This window comes from Rousettus aegyptiacus, unplaced genomic scaffold (assembly GCF_014176215.1).
Source record: "Rousettus aegyptiacus isolate mRouAeg1 unplaced genomic scaffold, mRouAeg1.p scaffold_m13_p_3, whole genome shotgun sequence".
Taxonomy (NCBI): Eukaryota; Metazoa; Chordata; class Mammalia; order Chiroptera; family Pteropodidae; genus Rousettus; species Rousettus aegyptiacus.
Window position 1 is genome coordinate 139,435,403 of NW_023416306.1, and position 19,123 is coordinate 139,454,525.

Below are 19,123 nucleotides of genomic sequence, written 5' to 3' on the forward strand. Positions count from 1 at the left end.
TTTGTATGTGAGCTAGCAGTCTATTTTCCAGAAATAAGAAAGAGCTTATAACCGTTCATGGGAAACCTATTTTTTACTTCCTATACAACCTCCCATTCAACCAAATAGTTCTCTTAAATAGTCTCAGTAGAAAAACTAACCTGAGAACGATTTAACGGGACTTTCAACTCTGAAAAATCCAGCATCAAACACAATTTTATCAACTTCCTTTGGCATTACAGAGGCTGCTGCCTCAGCATGTTCTTCCTGCTTAATTCTCTCTCTCATTGCATTTTTTATCGCAGCTAGGCGATTTCTTGCTGCAATTCTTCCACTATCATCCTGTTTTGGTTTACTTGCTACACACGAGACAACTTTTTTCTGCAAAAAGAAATGATGACATTTATTAAAGCTACTCATTACCATCTTATAAGAAAAACAAAGCATACATAAAATATTTCACATATTCGTCATACACTCACTTATCAAGTTCCTAGTATATGCTAAAAATGCTGAGGACCAAAGATAAAGGAAAAAGTTCCTGCCATCAAGGAGCTAAGAGCTAGATAAGGACACCAAGAAGGATAAATGTCACATTAGAGACAAATTCAGAGAATCGTAGGAAAACATATGGATAACCCCTAAATCAATCTTCAAAAGCATCAAGAAAGGCTTACAGGAAGTAGCACTAAGCTGAATCACAGTTAGCCAGGCTTAAAAACATGAGGTAAGGAAAGGGCTAGGTAGAAAGGAGAGCAAGTTTACAAAACCAGAATTGAAAGAAAGCAGAGAGGAGTTGGCAAGAGATAAGCAACAGCTAGATTATAAAATCCCTTGCATGTAACCATTTTAAGGAGCCACATTTATACAGAGGACAAAAAAATAGAGATTATTGATGATTTTTAATCAGGAGATTAACAGTATTGGATTTGTGCTTTACAAAGGTCACTATGGTTACAGCCTGGAGAATAGATTGGAGGGTTACAAGACAGGAAAGAGACTACTGCAATGGGAAAAAAATGATAGGTAGTTAAACTGAGTAAAAAATGGAAGAAAGTAAAGATATATTTAAGAGGTATGATTAAGAGGACTTGGTGTATTAAAGGTATGTGGGGTGCAGATGGTGAAATAGAGAAGGGAAAAAAACAAAAAAATATCCAAGTGTCTATCTTGGACACCTAATAGGTGTCCCATTCTCTGAGACAGATACATCGGTGTGTGTGATTATTTCGGTTTAGGATATACTAATTTTAAGCTATCTAGAGCAAGAATTTAACAATAGTGTGGTTTGAAATATAGATTTGAGAATCACCACAGGGTGGGTAAGACTGCACAAGAAGAATATAGAAGGAGAGAAGAAAGTTGAGGTAGGAATTCTGCATATCACACACATTGAAGGGATAAATGGAAAAACGGAAACTTGCAAACATGACCGAAGAATGGGCACAGAAGTAGGAAGAAAATCAGTAGAATATAATTTTAAGAAAGAGCAAGTAGGCTGTATTTAACACTGCAAAGGGATTATTGTATAATTGTCTAATAACTTCAGCAACTGGTAAATCAATAATCTTGATGATACTGTTCTAGAGGCACAGAGAGGGGTGAAGCTGAATTACAGTGAGTTAGAGAGAGAAGACTCAAAATGAAGACAGAGTATAGGCAGCTATTTCAGGCAGCTTGTCTGTGACTGGGAAGGAAATGGGAACGGAGTAGAGATAACTAGAGGGAGGTGTAGACATCATAGGTTTAGTTGTTTTTTGTTTAATGTAAACAAAGAGAAGACCCTTAAACATTCCTAAAACTGATGAGAAAGAGGAAAAGGGAAAACAATGATAACTAATGGAATGAGAGGTCAACGAATAAGAGTCAGGAGGGAACGGTATCAAGTACAGGTGAAAGATTAGTTTTATTTGTTTGATAATCTTAACAGTAGCCTATAAAATAAAGTAGGGGAAGAGAGACACCTGGTGATAAGAGACAGAATTACAAGGCCCTAATATAATGCTATGCTGTTTCAGCCATTATCTGCATCACTGATGATATTAATATTTCTAGGACTACGTACTCAGTAAGAAATACACACAGTGGCTTGAAATTGTTCAAGTATCCTTTGTTGTTTAGTAGATTTGAGATTCATTCAATCAATTCCATCGCTAACCTCGGAGTCCCTGACATGAGACTTCATTACTAAAATAATTTTATAATAAGGTTCTTTCAAAACATCTTCAACAGATTCAAAACGGAGTTTTTATTTGGATTACATAGTATAATAAAGTACCAATCCAGAAACCGGATTTTATAAAGGCATTTTTCTGAAAGAAAAACTGGCAATGTTCCAAGGTGGTTAGAGAAGTATTCATTTGGACCAAAAACTTTGAGTTAAAACATTGCTAGAAAAAAATTTGCTATGAATAGATAAGAATGGAATTTGTCATGTTAATAAAGCCAATTTTACAGAGAAAATAGGAAATTTTACAAGATAGACTAAATGGAAGAAAGCAGATGGTCTAAAGAGCCACTGTTCTTTCCTTTTTAAGAAATTCTTTCATTTCAAAATGTATCACACAAAAGAGTATATAAAACAAGGGCGACATGACCAAATGGCTACGAACATGGATTCTGAAATGAGAGAGTGTGGCCTGAAACCCAGCCCCACCTCGAGCAAGTGACTTAAACTTTCTGGGCCTCAGATTCGTCAGTTGTGAAATGGGAATAATAGCACTTACTTCAGACTATTGTTGTGAAGATTACATAAGTTAATTCATGCAAGGTACTTGGAAAAACATTTGGTACCTAGTAAGTATATATAAATTATCTATAGTAGTAAAAAATATATATAAGCATGGTTTAAAGAATAAAACAAATATGCACATACCTACTATTTAGCAACTTAGAAGCTCCTGAGGCACCCTAATTTAATTTCTGAAGCTAAATGTTTTTAAAGTTTAAAAATAAAAATTCATTAAGGTAGAAGAGTCTTTATTATAAAACCACAAACTTACCCGAACAACCTTTTTGTTTATAGTATTGTTTTGCCATCCAGATTCCTCAAGTTTGGTTAGATTGTTGAATTTTTTGTTTACATCTTCTATCTGTTAATAAAGCATAAATTTATCAGATTAATGCTAACCATATTAATATTACAAACTAAGGAACTGAGGCTTCAGAAGGAATTGAGTGACTTGGAGTGGTGATATATAAAATTAGACTAAGTCATTCTCAATTTAGTATTCAAATCAAGAATTCTTAGGTAAAATTGTTCATTATTATTTTGGTCTTAAAAATCTCCAAAATCTATGTAAAGGATGTCATATGAATAACTCTCCTAAATTATTTTTGATCACTAAAATGGTAGGAGAGACATCCTAAATGACACAATGTGAACTCTCTCTCTCTCTCTCTCTCTCTCTGTCTCTCTCTAATTGTTTATCTATGCTTCCCAGTTTTGGCAATTAAGAATAAAGCTTTTATAAACATCTCTGTACACATTCTTGTGTGGACATATGTTTTGAACTCTTTGGAGAAAAGACCAAGGAGTGTAATTGCTGAATCATATGGTAAAAGTACATTTAGTTTTATAGTAAAATGCCTAACTTTCTACCAGAGTCTGTACCATTTTACATTCCCACCAGCAATGAATTGAGAGTTCCTGTTGCTCCCCATATCACCAGTATTTGGTGCTGTCAGTGGTTTGGATTTTTGCCATTCTAATAGGTATGTAGTGGTATCTCATTGTAGTTTTAATTGACAATTCCTTAATGACATATGATGTTTAACATTTTATTTTTCATATGCTTACCTACTGTATATACCTTCTTTTGGTGAAGTATCTGTTCAGTTCTTTTGTCCATTTTTAAATCAGGTTGTTTGTGTTGTTACTGTTGAATTTTAAGAGGTTTTTGTCTATTTTGGAGAACAATCCTTTATTAAATGTCTTTTGCAAATATTTTCTACCAAACTGTGGCTTGCCTTTCCATTCTTTTGACACAATCTCATTTTAAAAGATTCAAATAATGTACTAGCAGGATGGGAATGTATGATACCCATTCTTCTGGTATGGCCAGTCTCCTGTCAGTAGTTTGGTAAACATGCTTTGAGTTCCTTTACTATGCATTTATACACATTGGTACTCTCAACCTCTCAAAAAATTTAAATGTCAGAAAGACTCAGGATTACACTTATGGCTAATTGATTTTCCAAAAAAGTGCCAGTGAAGTTCAATAGGGATAGTCTTTTCAACAAACAATACTGGGAAAATTGAATATGCACAATAGATGAATTTAAATTGACTCTTCCCTACACCACATATAAAAATGAACTACAAATGGATTATAAACCTAACTGCAAGAGCTAAACCTAAAACACTTTTAGAAAAAAACATAAGGGAAAATCTTTGTGACCTGTGGCTAGACCAAGAGTTTTTAGTTATGATGCCAAAATCACACTAAAAGAAAAAAAATTGATAAATTGAACTTCATCAAAATTAAAAATGTTTGCATTTCAAAAGACAACATTAAGAAAATTAAGACAAGCCACAAACTGAGAGAACATATTTGCAAATTAAATTTCTGATAAAGAACTGGTATCCAGAATACATAAAGAACACTTACAACTCAATAATGAAAAGACAAGCCCAATTAAAAAATAGGTCAAAGATTTGAACAGGCATTTCACCAAAGAAGACATGTGAATGGCTAATAAGAATATGAAAAGATGCTTAACATCGTTACTTATTAGGGAAATGCAAATCAAGGCTACAATGAGATACTTCATACCCAATAAGATGGCTATACTAAAAAAGACAGACTATAACAGGTACTAGTGAGGATGTGGAGAGATAGCAACACTCATACATTGTGGATGGGAATGTAAAATGGTTATAATTACTTTGGAAAACAGTTTGGCAGTTTCTTAAAAAGTTAAAACATAAATTTACCATATGATCCAGGAATACCTAGATATCTACCCAAAAGAAATGAAAACACACGTCCACACTAATACTTATATGTGAATATTAAAAGATTATTCATGACCACCAAATAGCAGAAACAACCTAAGGATCCATCAGCTGGTGAATAAAGAATGATATATCCATAAAACGGACTACTACTTAGCAATGAAAAGAAACAAAGCACAGAAACAAGCCACAACATGGAGAAAGCTCAAAAATATGCTAAGTGAAAGAAGTCAGATACAAAAGACCACATATTGTATGGTTCCGTTTTATATGAAATGTCCAGAAAGGGCAAATCTTCAGTGATAGTAGCTCCGGGAAAGGGAGTAGCAAAAGCATTGATTACACGCAGGCAGGTGGATCTTTTTGTGGTAATGAATTGTTCTGATGGTTGAACGACTTTGTAAATTTTACTAAAAATCATTGAATCACTTAGAATGAACAAATTTTGTAATATAGATTATATCTCAATACAGCTCTTTAAAAAAATAAAGGCCTCATGAGCCAACTTGGAGAGGCTCCCACTAGCCAAAGCTGGGAAACAAGCATCAATAAAAATAAGTGTAAACCATGTAAACGCATTGAATACCTTTAAATTCATAAATTAATAATGATACTAAAAAACATTAAATTGGTCATCATTAAAGAATGCTAATGAACCAACTCATTATTATAAGAACTGGTAAATATATTAAAACTGGTCATAAAGTTACGCTTACATTATTATGGCTATATTAATACTTATTCACATCTGGGCCATATAGTTACTGGGATTGTTGTGTCTTCACTTTTTTCTCTAGACTTAAAAATTGTTTTGCTTTTCGTTTAGTTTTTTTTTTTTTTTTTAATGTCTCTACTATCAATTCTCCTCTAAATTCTGCAAATACAATTAAATTTCTTAATACAATTACAAAAACAAATCTATCAAGAATTCTATTCAGACAGCTTCACAGAGACAGTTCTTACAAAGCCCTCGTCTTCCTGCTCCAATTCGAACTACTGTTCCTGAAGCTTGCGGCAACCTTCTTGACTCACCTCAGTCACGACTTCCTTAGCCTTCTCAGAATCAGCCCCACTTCCTTCCCTTTTCTTGGCTTACTTCCTCATTTTTTTGAGGTACATTCTCACTTAGTTTTCTGAGGAAGATTAGGAGGTAAAACTTGAGACTATATGTGTCTTAAAAAATATGTTTCCACCCTCATACTTGATTGGCTGTGTATAAACTCCAGGTTGGAAGTTATTTTTCCCTCATAAGTCATTGTCCTACCAGTTTTCAATGCTGCTGTTGAGAAGCCCAAAGCTATTCTGATTCTTGACCCTTTGTATGAAACTTGTTTTCTCTCTCTGGAAGCTTCTAGAGTTTTCTCTATCCCAGGAGCTGTACAATTCTATTTAATGATGTGCATTAGTGTGTGTCTACTCTAACTCACAAGTTGGGAACTTAACAGGCTCCTTCAGTCTGAAATTCAGGTCCTCTAGTTCTGGGAAAAAAATTTAAACTATTTCATCGATTATTTCTTCTTTATTTTTTCTGTTATCTTTACCTGGAATTCCTATTATTTGGATATTATACTTCCTAGACTGGTCCACTTAATTTTCTTATTTTTTCTCTCTTATTTTTTTTTAAATCTCTTTTTGCTCTATTTTATGGGAGATCGCAACTTTATAATGAATTTTAGGCTTCTGCTCTCATAATTTTTAACTTTGAAGAGCTATTTTTGTTATTCTCTGAATATTCTTTTTTCTTGTTTGCCAGATAAAATGTCTGGTCTCTTTCTTCCTATTTGCTTTAGCCTCTTTGTTTCAAGTTTGAGGATTTCCACAAATGTAGAGTGATTGCTGGCTACCAGTTCCTAAAAGAGTATTTTATAATGCTTATTTCTAAAATGAGCTCAAAATGCAAGAAAGTCTCATCTCCTCCCACACCTTTACTGATCTTCCTAGTAATTCCCTCTATTATAGCATTTTTTACATTAGATTGGAATTACATATTGTGTCTGACTCACTAATGAAAATATAAAACTCCCCTGGGACAAAAAAGGTGCCTTATTAACAACTCCTACTACAATGCCTGGCACATAGTAGGAACTCAATAACTGTTAGGTAAACTCATGAAAAGTTGAGTACAATTTCCTTTTCCAACCTATACAGAAATTATTCTAACAATATGGGTGATAAGGAGACATTAGTAGTAAAATTTAGACTGTACTTTATAGTACTATCTGATATCCCATTTAACGTCCAGTATCACATTAAAAAAAAAAGAAAAAAGACTTAAAAGTTAATGTATTCAATATACTTGACCACATACCTGAAAACTAATCATATCCCAAAATCCATCCAGATCTGTACAGGTAGTCTCCTTTTTACCTCGTTTATATTCACAATCATCCACCAGTCCCTCAAACTGTTTGAACCTTTCTTTCATGAGGAGTCTTGTTTGGCCAACTGCTGTGCGAATAAGATCTTTAACTGAAGGAAATAAGAGGTTTTTAAAAGTTAAAGGGCAAAACAGGACCTTTATTGCAAGCCAACCAGATGATAAGAAGACCTCACCCCAAATATCCTAGGGCTTACAGAATCAAATTCTTACCTTAAAGTAAAACCGAAAATAGCTACTACAAAATATTGTCATACAAATACTGAATATTAACTATCTACTTCGATTACTGCTAAAGATTATCAATATTCATTTTCACACACATTACTACATAGCAAACAGCATTCTACCTCTCCTTGTATTTTATAAGAATGAATCTCAAAAAACTCATTGCATATCAGTATTTAAGAAGGGCTTTACACTGACCACACACAAATGATTCTTTCTAAACAGCATCCTATACAAGTAAGTTAAGAAACTTTTCAGAGAATCTGTTCTATGTTGATTTACATAATTTTCTTTCAGAAATTTTGTATAATTAAACACTACCAGATAGGGATGTCACTCATAGTCATATCAAGAAAATCTAATAATAGACAAACATCTAACTCTCAGGAATGATAGTCAATATTCTAGTTATTACGATTTTTAAATCGTTTATCATTTTAGCACAGAGATGTTAGATATGAAAATTTGTTGCTATTGTGAATAAAAATGGAAGTATAAAGTTGGATAACACTAGATTTTGATGTTTCAAATAAATGTAAACATATTAAAATAAACAAAAAAAAGACATAAAAAAAACACATTCTCTCACCATCATCTGGAATGTCCAATTCAAGCTTCCTGTCCCACTCAAGGCAGTATGAACTTAATTTCTCAGTTTCCGACTGGAGAATATTTCTAAAATTATGACATACAACTTAGTTTTACAAACATTTCTCACACTAACATCTGAGTATTAACATTATGATACTTATACAATATTAATTTCCCAGAGTTGATACTTAACTGTTCAGTCTCGAATTACAGTGATAGGATTTTACAGATTCTCTCTAAACATTAGTCTTTGCCTATCCAAAGGCAGTGGTTCTCAGATGAAGTCAATTCTGCCCCCAGGGAGACATTTGGCAATATCTGGAGGCATTTTTGATTATCACAAACTATAGGAGTGCTACTGGCCAGGGATGTTACAAAACATCGAACAACACACAGGACAGCTTCCCACAAATAAGAGTTACCCGGTCTAAAATGTCAGTAGTGCAAAAGTTGAGAAACCCAGGCCTAAGGTAAATTTAATCTGTTTCTTTATTCAAAGCATCCTAGCAGGAGAAATTGAGGCTAGTTTTTTCCTTGTAAAAAAAAAAATGTAGCTGTTTATATCTAGTGGCATAACAGAGAACAACTTAATTAATGAGAAGTGAGACCTGGCTTGGATCTGACGTTACTTGAGTAAATTGCTCATTTTCTCAATGTCTCAGTTGAACAACACAATGGACTAGCTAATCTCTAAAATCCCTTACAATTCTAAAACCTCATGTCCTAAAAACAAGTTGAAATAGCTCTTAAATACATAAAACGATATTCAGAATAGAGCAAATGAATATTAGAAATGTAGCAAGATAATATATCTCATTTATTTAACTGGCAAAGCTCAAAAAATTGTTAACATTGCATTGGAAAAGGTATGAGAATTTTCCAGTTATATCCACTAGAGAATAATGGTATGTAATCATCTCCTGTGTGATGTGGAGTTTTGGTACCTTTCTTCAATTGGAGCCCTCTTTTGTTTCCAAGGCATTCAAGTGAAACAGTTAAGGTTTCCCAAATAGGATATTAATCTTCACTCTTCACAGTTGGGGGAAAGATAGTCCTATCTCATGGGGGCTGAAGAGCCTCCTACCTTCTTTTGTATAATAAACATTAACTTAGTTTCTTTGTGGGGTTAATACAGGTATGAGAAAATAGGAACTCCCATACTTTGCTATAAGGAATGTAAACTGAGGTCTTTATAGACTTGCACCTGAGAGAACTCAAAAGCATCCAAGGTTGAGTGACAGTAATAGAGTGAACCCAATGTAAATAACCAGTAACAGTGACCTATTAAGTCAATTGAAGTATATCCATATAATTGGACACTATATGGCCACTAAAACACACACACGAAATAATAACATGAGAAAGCTTTTCAAGTACTTCAAGATGGATTATCTCCTACATTTAAGAGAAATTGAAAACAGAATAGTATGTTATTGTATACATAAAAAAGAAAAAATGTTTACATTTGTCTACATATGTATTATCAATCTCTGGAAATCATTCAAAGTCAGTTTCCCTGAAATTCGCCTATTATATTAAGTTAAAATAGTTTAATTTTGGTTTTAAATGTCTAGACATTAATACAAAATTCTCACACCAGGGACAAATGGACAAACCTGAAATATGGCACATCATGCTGTGGCTGAGGTACCTGGTCTTCATGTGTTTCAAGTGATGGGACTTCATTTATTGGAAGGCCATTTGAATTTTTAGTAGTTTCATTTTTATTTAAGACATTTTCTACAGATTAAAGAAAATATTAATATATACATTTCAAAGCAGCACCTCTTAAAATGACATCCCCTACAAGACAAATTGTTTTAAATCCTTCGAATTTTTTCAATGTTGAACTTAAAATTTTTATTTTTGCATCAATTTCATGCAACACATCTCCTCTAAAGTATCTCTTCGAATTTAAGTTTATTCCCCCTCTTTGCAGTCTGTATTCTTCATTCCGGCTCTCTCTCTCCCCGCCTTCCTCTCTCTCTCCTTTCTTTCCTCCCCGCCCCCCATCTTCCCCCAGGCTTTTCCATCTCTTCTGACCCTGAGATTATATCCCTAAATAAGATGGTGAAGAGGGCTCTAAAACAAACCTCTGATAGATCATAATCTAGAAAAGCAAGAAAAAATTTAATCAAAATGCCATACCTTTATTCCAAACTGTTAGAGAATCCAGAGGACATTGCAATTTATTTGAATCTTGATGCACTGTCTTGGCAGAGTAAGTTTTAAATTTTTGTGCCGAAATTTCTTTTGTTGCTTCTTGAGTCTTATCACTAAAGATAACAGCAAAAATACAAAATTATGTTGCTTTTTAAAAACATGGGATAAAATTGAAATGTTTCTATCTTTTTCTAAATGTGTCTAATTCTATACAGGAAATTTTTAAACACCTATAAGTGGGAATGTCCATCTTTACTAACTGTAATGAGATCCAAAGATTTTGAAGATCTCTTAGTAGAATATAAGCACTTACTTGTCCTGGATGCTGCTCAGCAGTTTTTAGTAAATCTGCTGCCAGCTGGTCTTTGCAAAACAGCTTTGTCCTTCCTTTTAAAAGATTCCGACTGATTTTTTCCCCCACTTTGCAAGTTAATCATTTTTGTCTTTAGTTTTTCTGAAGTAATACTCAGCAAAAAAAATACAAACAAAAACCCAAACCATGTCTGAACTATAGTATTACAGCAATTTTTCCTTTCTAAAAATTTATTTCTAAGTATTATAATAAAGTCACATATTAAAGCAAAAAAAAAAAAAAGAAATGCAAATTGCACCATGAAAATAGTAGCAACATACAGGAAATTATCAAAACTGTCAAATACGGTCCCTCTCTGTGCCTTTCCTCTGTCTTTCTCACTGTCCTGGTCTCCACTGTCACTGTCTCTCTATCCCTTTCACTCTCTGCCTCTGAGAGGAAACCACTCCATTTGTAGTGTGTTTTGTCTCTTCTAATAAACTTTCCTTTTGACTCTAAAAACAAACAAATAACAACTGTCAAATATATTACTGTAGCCTTCTGAAAAATTTTTTTAGAAGACCAAATTTTCATGATTTATAAATCACATCATTTATTTACTAAATAATAACTTTAAAAAAGTATAGGAAAATCGAAGAAAGGCATTTGTTATCCACCTTAGCAAGAAATCCATTATTAATATTATTCTTACACTTCTGTTTTTAAAGGGGTCCAGGCGTAATTGGGTGTCAAGAAAGCACTGGCACTTCTGGGAGTCATAGGTGTAACTTGATAGGTCTTCAGACCATCTAGTGGCTGAAACATAAAATCTTTGGGTGCAAAGGAATTCTTCCCTTTCATTTTTGAAGTATTTGTCTTAGGTAAGTCTTCCATTTTTGATAAGACTCCATCTGGATCCACTCCATTTTTTGTTGCACTGGTTTGTGAATCCAAATTATTTTCTTCACTATCGACTTGAAAAGAAATGCCCTAGATGTGAGTAAACAAAATAGAGTGAGAATTTCTCTTCTGAGGATATGTTTGACCAATTTTGACAGGCCTGAAAATGTAAAAGTTGAGATATATGTTCATTTACCTAATTTTAGAGACAAAAACAAATACAATTAAATATATACATGGAATCAGAAGACCAGCTGCACTTAACCATTGCTACGATCCAGAAAGGGAGAGAATCAGCCCTTATTTAAAAAACTAAATGATAGGTTTTAGGTATTACAACAAATTAAAACATATGAACATTAAGGTGGAATAATTTACTCACCTAACAAATCTTTTTACTTAAATTATGTTGGTAATTACAATGATTTGAGAATCAGAAATCCAATGTTTACTTAATGAACATATTGTCAAGGACCAAATCTTTTATCATATGAACAAGAATATTTTTCGATGTGACACAATAAGATTACTCTTATAAGATGTGAAGTATATTTTATTTTTTTTAGTCAATTTAATCGTTACTTTGAAAATTGTATTTTTAACTGAGATAAATTGACATATTAACATTATTTAGTTTCAGGTGTACGACATGATTCAATATTTGTGTATATTGCAAAATAATCACTGCTATAAGTCTACTTAACATCCATCACCACTCATTGTTATAAACTTTTTCTTATGATGAAAAACTTTTAAGATCTACTCTCTTAGCTACTTCCAAATATACAACGCAGTATAATTAACCCTAGTCACCATGCCATTCGTACATGATATCCCAAGGGCCTACTTATTTTATAACTGCAAGTTTGTACCTTTGACCACCTTGACCCATCCCACTCACCCGTTTAGGCATAATTTTTAGAAGTTTTTATGTTTCTGATTTTTAACAACACATGAACTGAAACCAGAGTTATTTCAACCTGGACAAGGTTTAAGGGTAACACTGTCCCTGAGGTCAGCGTGGGATTGAAAGTAAAAACTAGTGATAATCCTTAAAGAGAAAATCAATCTCAGGGGAGGAGCTATGAGGTACAGCTGCTTGTCTGTGAAGAGTCAGCCTATATTGCCTTCATGGAGGGTCTATGTTTGATTTTTGGTAAGGATCTAGTCAGGTTTCTTACACTTTGGCATGACTTTTTATTCCCCCACTCCCTGCACTGCTACTTCCACCCCTGACCTATGGATGTTGCCATCTCCCCTTTAGAACTGGATCTCTGAAGGGGGGGTGCCTCCTCCCAAGTGCTCGCGCCTGGCGCACTCAGAGGGTCTGGTGCACCCAGTGGGCATGGCACTCCCGGGGTATGGTCTGTGGCTCCACCTGGGGCATGAACCCAAGACCTTCTGTGTGGAAAGCAGACGTGCTAACCACTACACTATGGAGCCACCCCCAAGTTTTTTTTTGTTTTTTGTTTTTTTTTTAAGATTATGAAATTGTAGCATGGATTATAAACCAAGGGATAGGGTCTTCAAAATGGTGGCTCTTTTTTGAAGACTCTATTAGGCCCTATGCAGAATGTTAGCTTATTCAATTCTTAATACTAGCCTGTATAAGTATTACACGTTAGAGATGGAAAATCAAACTCATAACTTGTCCAAGGTTACATAGCTAATTGGAAAAAGAGACACTATTCAAACTCAGGCTTAATTATATCCAAAGTCAATGCATTCCACCCTACTCCATTAAAGCTAATTCTCATATGAAGGTTTCCTTTAGCTGTGTTTTGATTATATTTTTCTATCTCCTGTTAACCATATTATGTTTTCTCTGCCTATAAATCTCTGAAGTAAGACACCTGAAAAACAACAACAGTAAACACTTATGCTTCTTTATGGTTCAAGAGGTTTTAACACACATGTAGGTTAATCTCTTGAAGCAGTTCTGCATGCTTAATTTCAACTTTATGAAAGTAGCAATGAGATTTTCAAAGAAGCTAAATTTAAACAGATGTGTGTACTCTACCTTGTCACGTTTAGTTTCTATATTTTTGGCAGGTCTTCCTTGATTTGTTGCCTTTCTTTCTGCTTCATTATCTAAAATAAAAATGAAATAAGTCATCCATTTTGATTAGATAGAAAATGCTGCGTTTAAAGTACTAGGTAATTTGAGAAAGGAAAAAAAAGGTAACAATAGGAATGTGTATCTTAAAGAATTTTATGATTAAAAGTCATATTATAAAATAGGATAAAAAAAGATAAAATTTCCTGCTAAGTATAGGCCACATGTTTTCAAAACAAAATATGGGTATTGAAGTAGTTTACCTTTTACCTCTGAATATCAAATACATGTTTATTATAGAAAATTAGAAAAATAAAGGAAAGCACAAAAACAACAATCAAAAAAAAAAATCATACATTACTCAGTAATAATTACTGTTGATACTTCGGAGTACATTTTTCCCAGTTTTTTTCCTATGTTCACATATTCACATACACATTTTGGAATTGTGATCATACTGTTCAGGTTTTGACCTGTTTTTCTTTCCCCATTTAACATAATGTGAACCATGTAAGTGTTTTATCATAATATTGTTTTAAGTGGTTACACTGTATTCCACCAAATGGATGGACTATAATTTATTGGGCCTATTAATTTTTCACTTTGAAGCACTGCTTATACCAAGTCAGATACTTCGGTGTTTGAGGATCCACTGTATGCTAACTGGATGTCAGGCCACAGAACCAGAATCCCCCATTTCCTCCTCTCTTACTCAAAAGAGGTACATGATGATTTGAAAAACTGAACACAAAAAACCTCAAGAACCAAAACTTTCCAGTTCAGTCACTATTTAAGAAATAGTTCTTACCATTAGTAGCTCTTGTCACTGGCTTTCTAGTTGTAGTAGAAGAGACTGTTCTGGCAATTTGCTTTGCTGCTTGAGTAGCTGATCGAGTCATTCTCACCGACGTGGGCATTACAGGCTGTACAGCTGTGGGAAAAAAATAATCATATCAAATGCTTTTTGTTATTATTGCTGTGGCAATATCAGAGCTTATGATTGTTAATATTCCTACCTTTTTTCTCTTTGTCCAACACCTTCTTTTCAGAAGTTTGTCTTTGATTAGGTCGAGTTGCTCGAACATCACTCCCATTATCGATCTGTTTGAAAGATTAGGTGCTATGTGATTTAATTGCATAATGAATCAAACCACCACATTTTTTCAACTGTAAATTGACTCCTCATGGGGAATCTGACTAATGTAAAATCATCCAGCAAAAAATCCGCTACCCCAAATAAAATGGGAAAAAGAAAAAAAGTTTTCCATTATATAAATTTTCCTGAAAGCTTATTTAGAAACCTAAAATTTAGAAAATGCTAATAACCTAAGGTATGAAAAAGAGCTGACTATAATCATCTGAGAATCCTTAAACATACCAGGCATGTTTTCACTTCAAGACCTTTGAATTCTATCCAGAAACTTCTTTTCCTGGCTAGAGCTCTTTGTCATAGTATACTCTTCCACTTCCTTAAAGACTTCATTCAAAATCCCACCGTCTAAGTGAGGCTCAATCAGAATTCTACTCTACATCTACTGTGGTACTTCCTATCTTCCTTCTCTCTTTTTTTCATCTCCTCTATAACACTGATGACCATTTAACATAGTATATACTTATTTTATTGCCTAGCTCACATGAAAACAGGGAATGTTGTTTGTTTTGTTCACTACTATATCTTAGAGCATAAAGGAGCATGGTAGTGACTCAAATTTATTGAATACATGAAACTAAGCTACTTCGCCTGGAAAAGAAGCACACTACTTACCCCTTACCCACTTCACTTTAGTAATAACTGAATAACTTTGCCCATAATGGTGTTTTAAAGACCTATAAGTTTATAACACCCACCTGTGTGCTATATATTCCTATCTGCATTTTATGGTGACATGGAATGCATAATAGAAGCCCAGTAAAGAAACAAACAAACAAACAAACATGCTACTAAAGACAGAGTTTGGCATAGATCTCATAAAGGGATGTCTGGGCAAAAACTATTTTAAGTAAACAGTTCCTTAGCATTTAGCCAAAACTGCTCTATGTCATCATGCTAATAACAGTGATTTGGGTACTATTAACTCTAGTAAAAATAATCACTATATTTGAAGCTGATATTAGATTAAAAATGAACTTACTCAGAGAAAAGAAAGCACAACTAGTCATTTTAGAAACAGTTATCTACTATCAACTCTACCTTAACCAGCTCCATTTGGTCTTTGGTCCTTGACCTTGTCATCCGTACAAAAGATGGAACAGCCTTAAAACAGTCGAGAGAACATAAATTTTTAAAAATAAACTTGCAAGATTACTTCCATGTCTCATTACAAAGCAAAGTTCCCATTTTAAAGTTAAACTATCTGTAATCATTTATGGTAAAAAAAAATACTTGTTAACTTAAATTACTATTTTTTCTCATCTGGCTTGATTTAAGTTATATTTAATAGCTTAAAAATGTACTCATGTTTCTCAGTGAGAGAACGAATTTCCAACCATGTTTTCTAGGTATTAAGAATACTCGTTAACGTGATGAGCTGGCCCTATTTGGAAGGGGATAGATGAACAGACTAGAGAACTGGGATATTGTTTTTATTTATGAAAAGATACTGTATAGCTTACTCTCCTAGCATGGACAATTTGCCTTCAAATCTCATGATTATGCCCTTGTCCATTGTCGAGAACAAAATGGAGAACGGATGACAAAATATGGAAAAAATCCAGCATGAGAAAGACTGATCAAAAAGTGGTAAGGTTTTTATCAACTCTGCAAATTTCTTAAAAAGCATAATCAGTCTTCTCTTCAGATGAGAAGCCATCTTCTTCACCAAAACCCAGTGAAAACCTACATTGAACACATTAGGCTTTTCTCTAGTGTATGACGGAAGCAAAATTCAAAAGTGGCAATTATCTAAACAGAATAAAAAACAATTACTGGTGAATTTATTACTTAGCACATTGATGTCTCTCCCACTATATATAACACTTTGTAAATTGTTGTTTACGTTTAGACCAATGATTGGTATCCTGCATATTCTGAAAAGCCAAATTAAATCTAACCCCTTCCAAGAGGTCTTCTTTGATGTTCCTCAAACATAAACAGTTTCTCTCTCCTCTAACATATATAGAATATACTTATCTATATCTTTCCCCCTTGAGCTATGTTCCATTAATTTTGGTCTCTTCCACATTATCATAAGGTCATAACACAGAGTAAATAAAGATCCAACAGATGAATCAATGAAATTCATGAAGCCAAGAAAACTAGGCAATTATCTTGGGCCTTTATGTTATTCAATTCTTATTTAACTCAGGAATGTGTATACAGTCAACAACTTTCAAACATATATTTAAAATGAGAACTTTATACATATCCTTAAAATAGCAAATCATCAGTCACTACCTAATTTACAATTCCAGCCTCTTCTGTTCAAACTTCATCTTTCCTGATTCACTAACCATTCTCTTCCTTTAGATCACCCCTCCTTTAGCTTCTATGCTCTATTTTAGCTTTCCTGCCGCTCTGACCAGCCCTCCTCAGCCAATAACTGACTTCCACCTACCTGAATGTGCTCTCTGGACCTTATTCTTTCATAATTTTATATATCCTTATTGGAGTGATTTTGTTTAATACTGCAAGTTAAACACCCAGCCACACTCCCAAAATATTCCCAACAGATCTCCATCCTGATTTCCAAATTTTATGCCACTGTCTGTTATCTAAATGGCCCAAACAGGTTTAAAGGGCCGGGGTAGGGGCGGGGGGCAGGAGGTGGGGAGCAGTATTAAAATGTACCTACTGAAGCATTATCCTTGCCTTCCTCATCTTTTTAGCAGTAGCGAAATTCATATGGGTTCAAACTATTATCAGAATCATCTTCTCTCTAACTCTTAAATTTCCTTTATTCCCCACTATCTACTTGGTCACCTATCAAATTTATCTCTAAAGGTGTCTTACATCTATTTCTGCCTTTTAAACACACCGCCCAGTCCACTTACCCTGTCTCACTCCTTCACAGAGTCTTTTAACTGTTCTTCCATAAATGCTTCCCTTTCCAGACTACAGTCTTCAAAACTAGGGTAATCTTCCTGCACTGTTAATTTGATAATGGTACAACCTCATTTAAAAGCCTCTCTTGACTTTCTGTATCCCACAGAATAAGCACCAAATCCTTCAGCATGGCATCCATTGTTAAGCCGGGCTCTACTCTCTTTCCCAGTTTTATCCTATTTCTATCTACATATAGCTACACTGAGAGATCTGATTTTCATTTTCTGAACTACTATTAATGTCATTCCCACCTCCCACCAAATTAGTTAAGTGAACAGAGGGACTAAGGGAAACCAGTTATTTTAGCCATTTAATCTCTTAAGGAATTCCTTCCCAGCCTTTTGGCTAAAGTCAAGTGTAATCTTTTAAGAAAACTCTGGTCAAAAGGAACTATTCCTCTATGTCAAGTTAGGATACTAAGTTTACCTTTTTTGGCTCAGCTTTCATAGTATTCTGGTTTGATAAAAGAAAACAAGGCATATCGGGTCTATAAAGACCCACTTTAAATACTCCTCGTTTAGCTTTCTCTCTCTGCTCTTTCAATTTTTGAAGTTGCTTTTCTTCTTTGTATTTCTGGAGCATTTGTTTCCGTTGATCACCTAGAAGAGTTTTCGCTGACCCTAAGCAGAAAAAAAAAAAAAAAAAAAAAAAAAAAAAGCACCAACTCAGTATACAAAACATTTCAGAGAAAAAGTTATGCAAACATCTAAAAAATCATTTTGTCTAACTTCAACTGCTACTAAGAGATGCTTTTGGAAACTTCTTGTTCATTCCTTAGCACACTAACCACAAGTTATTTCAATCCCCATTCTTTTAAAATCTCTATTCCCTTTGCCTTCACTTGTTCAAATATGTATTAACTGCTTACTACATACTAAACATGTATTATCACATTTCTAAATTAAATTCTTTGAGGACCAGTCTCTAAGCTGACATCCAGTGACTCTCGCCCCCTGGGAGCCATGCCCTTGTGCTATCCCCTCCCTCGCCGAATAGGACTGACCTGTGTAACCAAGAAAGTACTGTGGAAATGATGGAGTGTGACTTCCAATGCCTCATTAAAGGCATTCCAGCTTCTGCCTTGTTCTCTTGGATCACTTGCTCTGAGGGAAGCCAGAGGCCATGTAGAGCCTTAAGGACACTGAGGCAGCCCTATGTGTCTACATGACAAAGAACTAAGACCTTCTGCCAAAAGCCAGAAGCAACCTGCCAGTCATGTAAGTGATCTTAGAAGCCAATTCTCCAGGCTCATTCAAGCCTTTGGATGCATTCCTGGATGATATCTTGACTACAATGTCTAGAACCGCCTGGCTGAGCCACACCTAAATTCCTGACCCACAAAAATTGTGAGAAATAATAAATGATTTTTTGTTGTTTTAAGCCACTAAGTTTTGGGGTAACTAATATAATTTTTTCTTTGATATTAAAAGCTACTTGTCAGTGTCTCTAGCTCCCACCTACGACTCTCAACGTATGTTTCTACCTACATATTCTATGTTTACGTAAACTGGTTTGAAAAATTTGAGTGGCTACTATGT

General features: G+C 34.2%; 1 protein-coding gene and 1 non-coding gene across 3 annotated transcripts in view; both read right to left on the bottom strand.

The window, feature by feature from the left end:
- Positions 1-19,123, bottom strand: part of DLGAP5 (DLG associated protein 5) — a 36,684-nt gene that overhangs the window by 10,469 nt on the left and 7,092 nt on the right. Inside the window, exons 3-14 of one of the 2 annotated variants that reach the window (XM_016144888.2) lie at positions 18,012-18,205; positions 15,735-15,797; positions 14,560-14,644; positions 14,352-14,474; positions 13,508-13,578; positions 11,300-11,577; positions 10,281-10,408; positions 9,749-9,872; positions 8,131-8,216; positions 7,245-7,405; positions 2,982-3,071; positions 141-360 (exon numbers count right to left, since the gene is read on the bottom strand). In XM_016144888.2, coding sequence (XP_016000374.2) covers positions 141-360; positions 2,982-3,071; positions 7,245-7,405; positions 8,131-8,216; positions 9,749-9,872; positions 10,281-10,408; positions 11,300-11,577; positions 13,508-13,578; positions 14,352-14,474; positions 14,560-14,644; positions 15,735-15,797; positions 18,012-18,205 — 1,623 coding nt within the window. Of the gene's footprint in view, positions 1-140; positions 361-2,981; positions 3,072-7,244; positions 7,406-8,130; positions 8,217-9,748; positions 9,873-10,280; positions 10,409-11,299; positions 11,578-13,507; positions 13,579-14,351; positions 14,477-14,559; positions 14,645-15,734; positions 15,798-18,011; positions 18,206-19,123 lie in introns of those variants that run through there. The other variant, XM_016144889.2, reaches the window with a different exon arrangement.
- Positions 12,857-12,930, bottom strand: TRNAG-UCC. The gene has a single exon. It is a non-coding gene; the product is annotated as a tRNA-Gly (tRNA).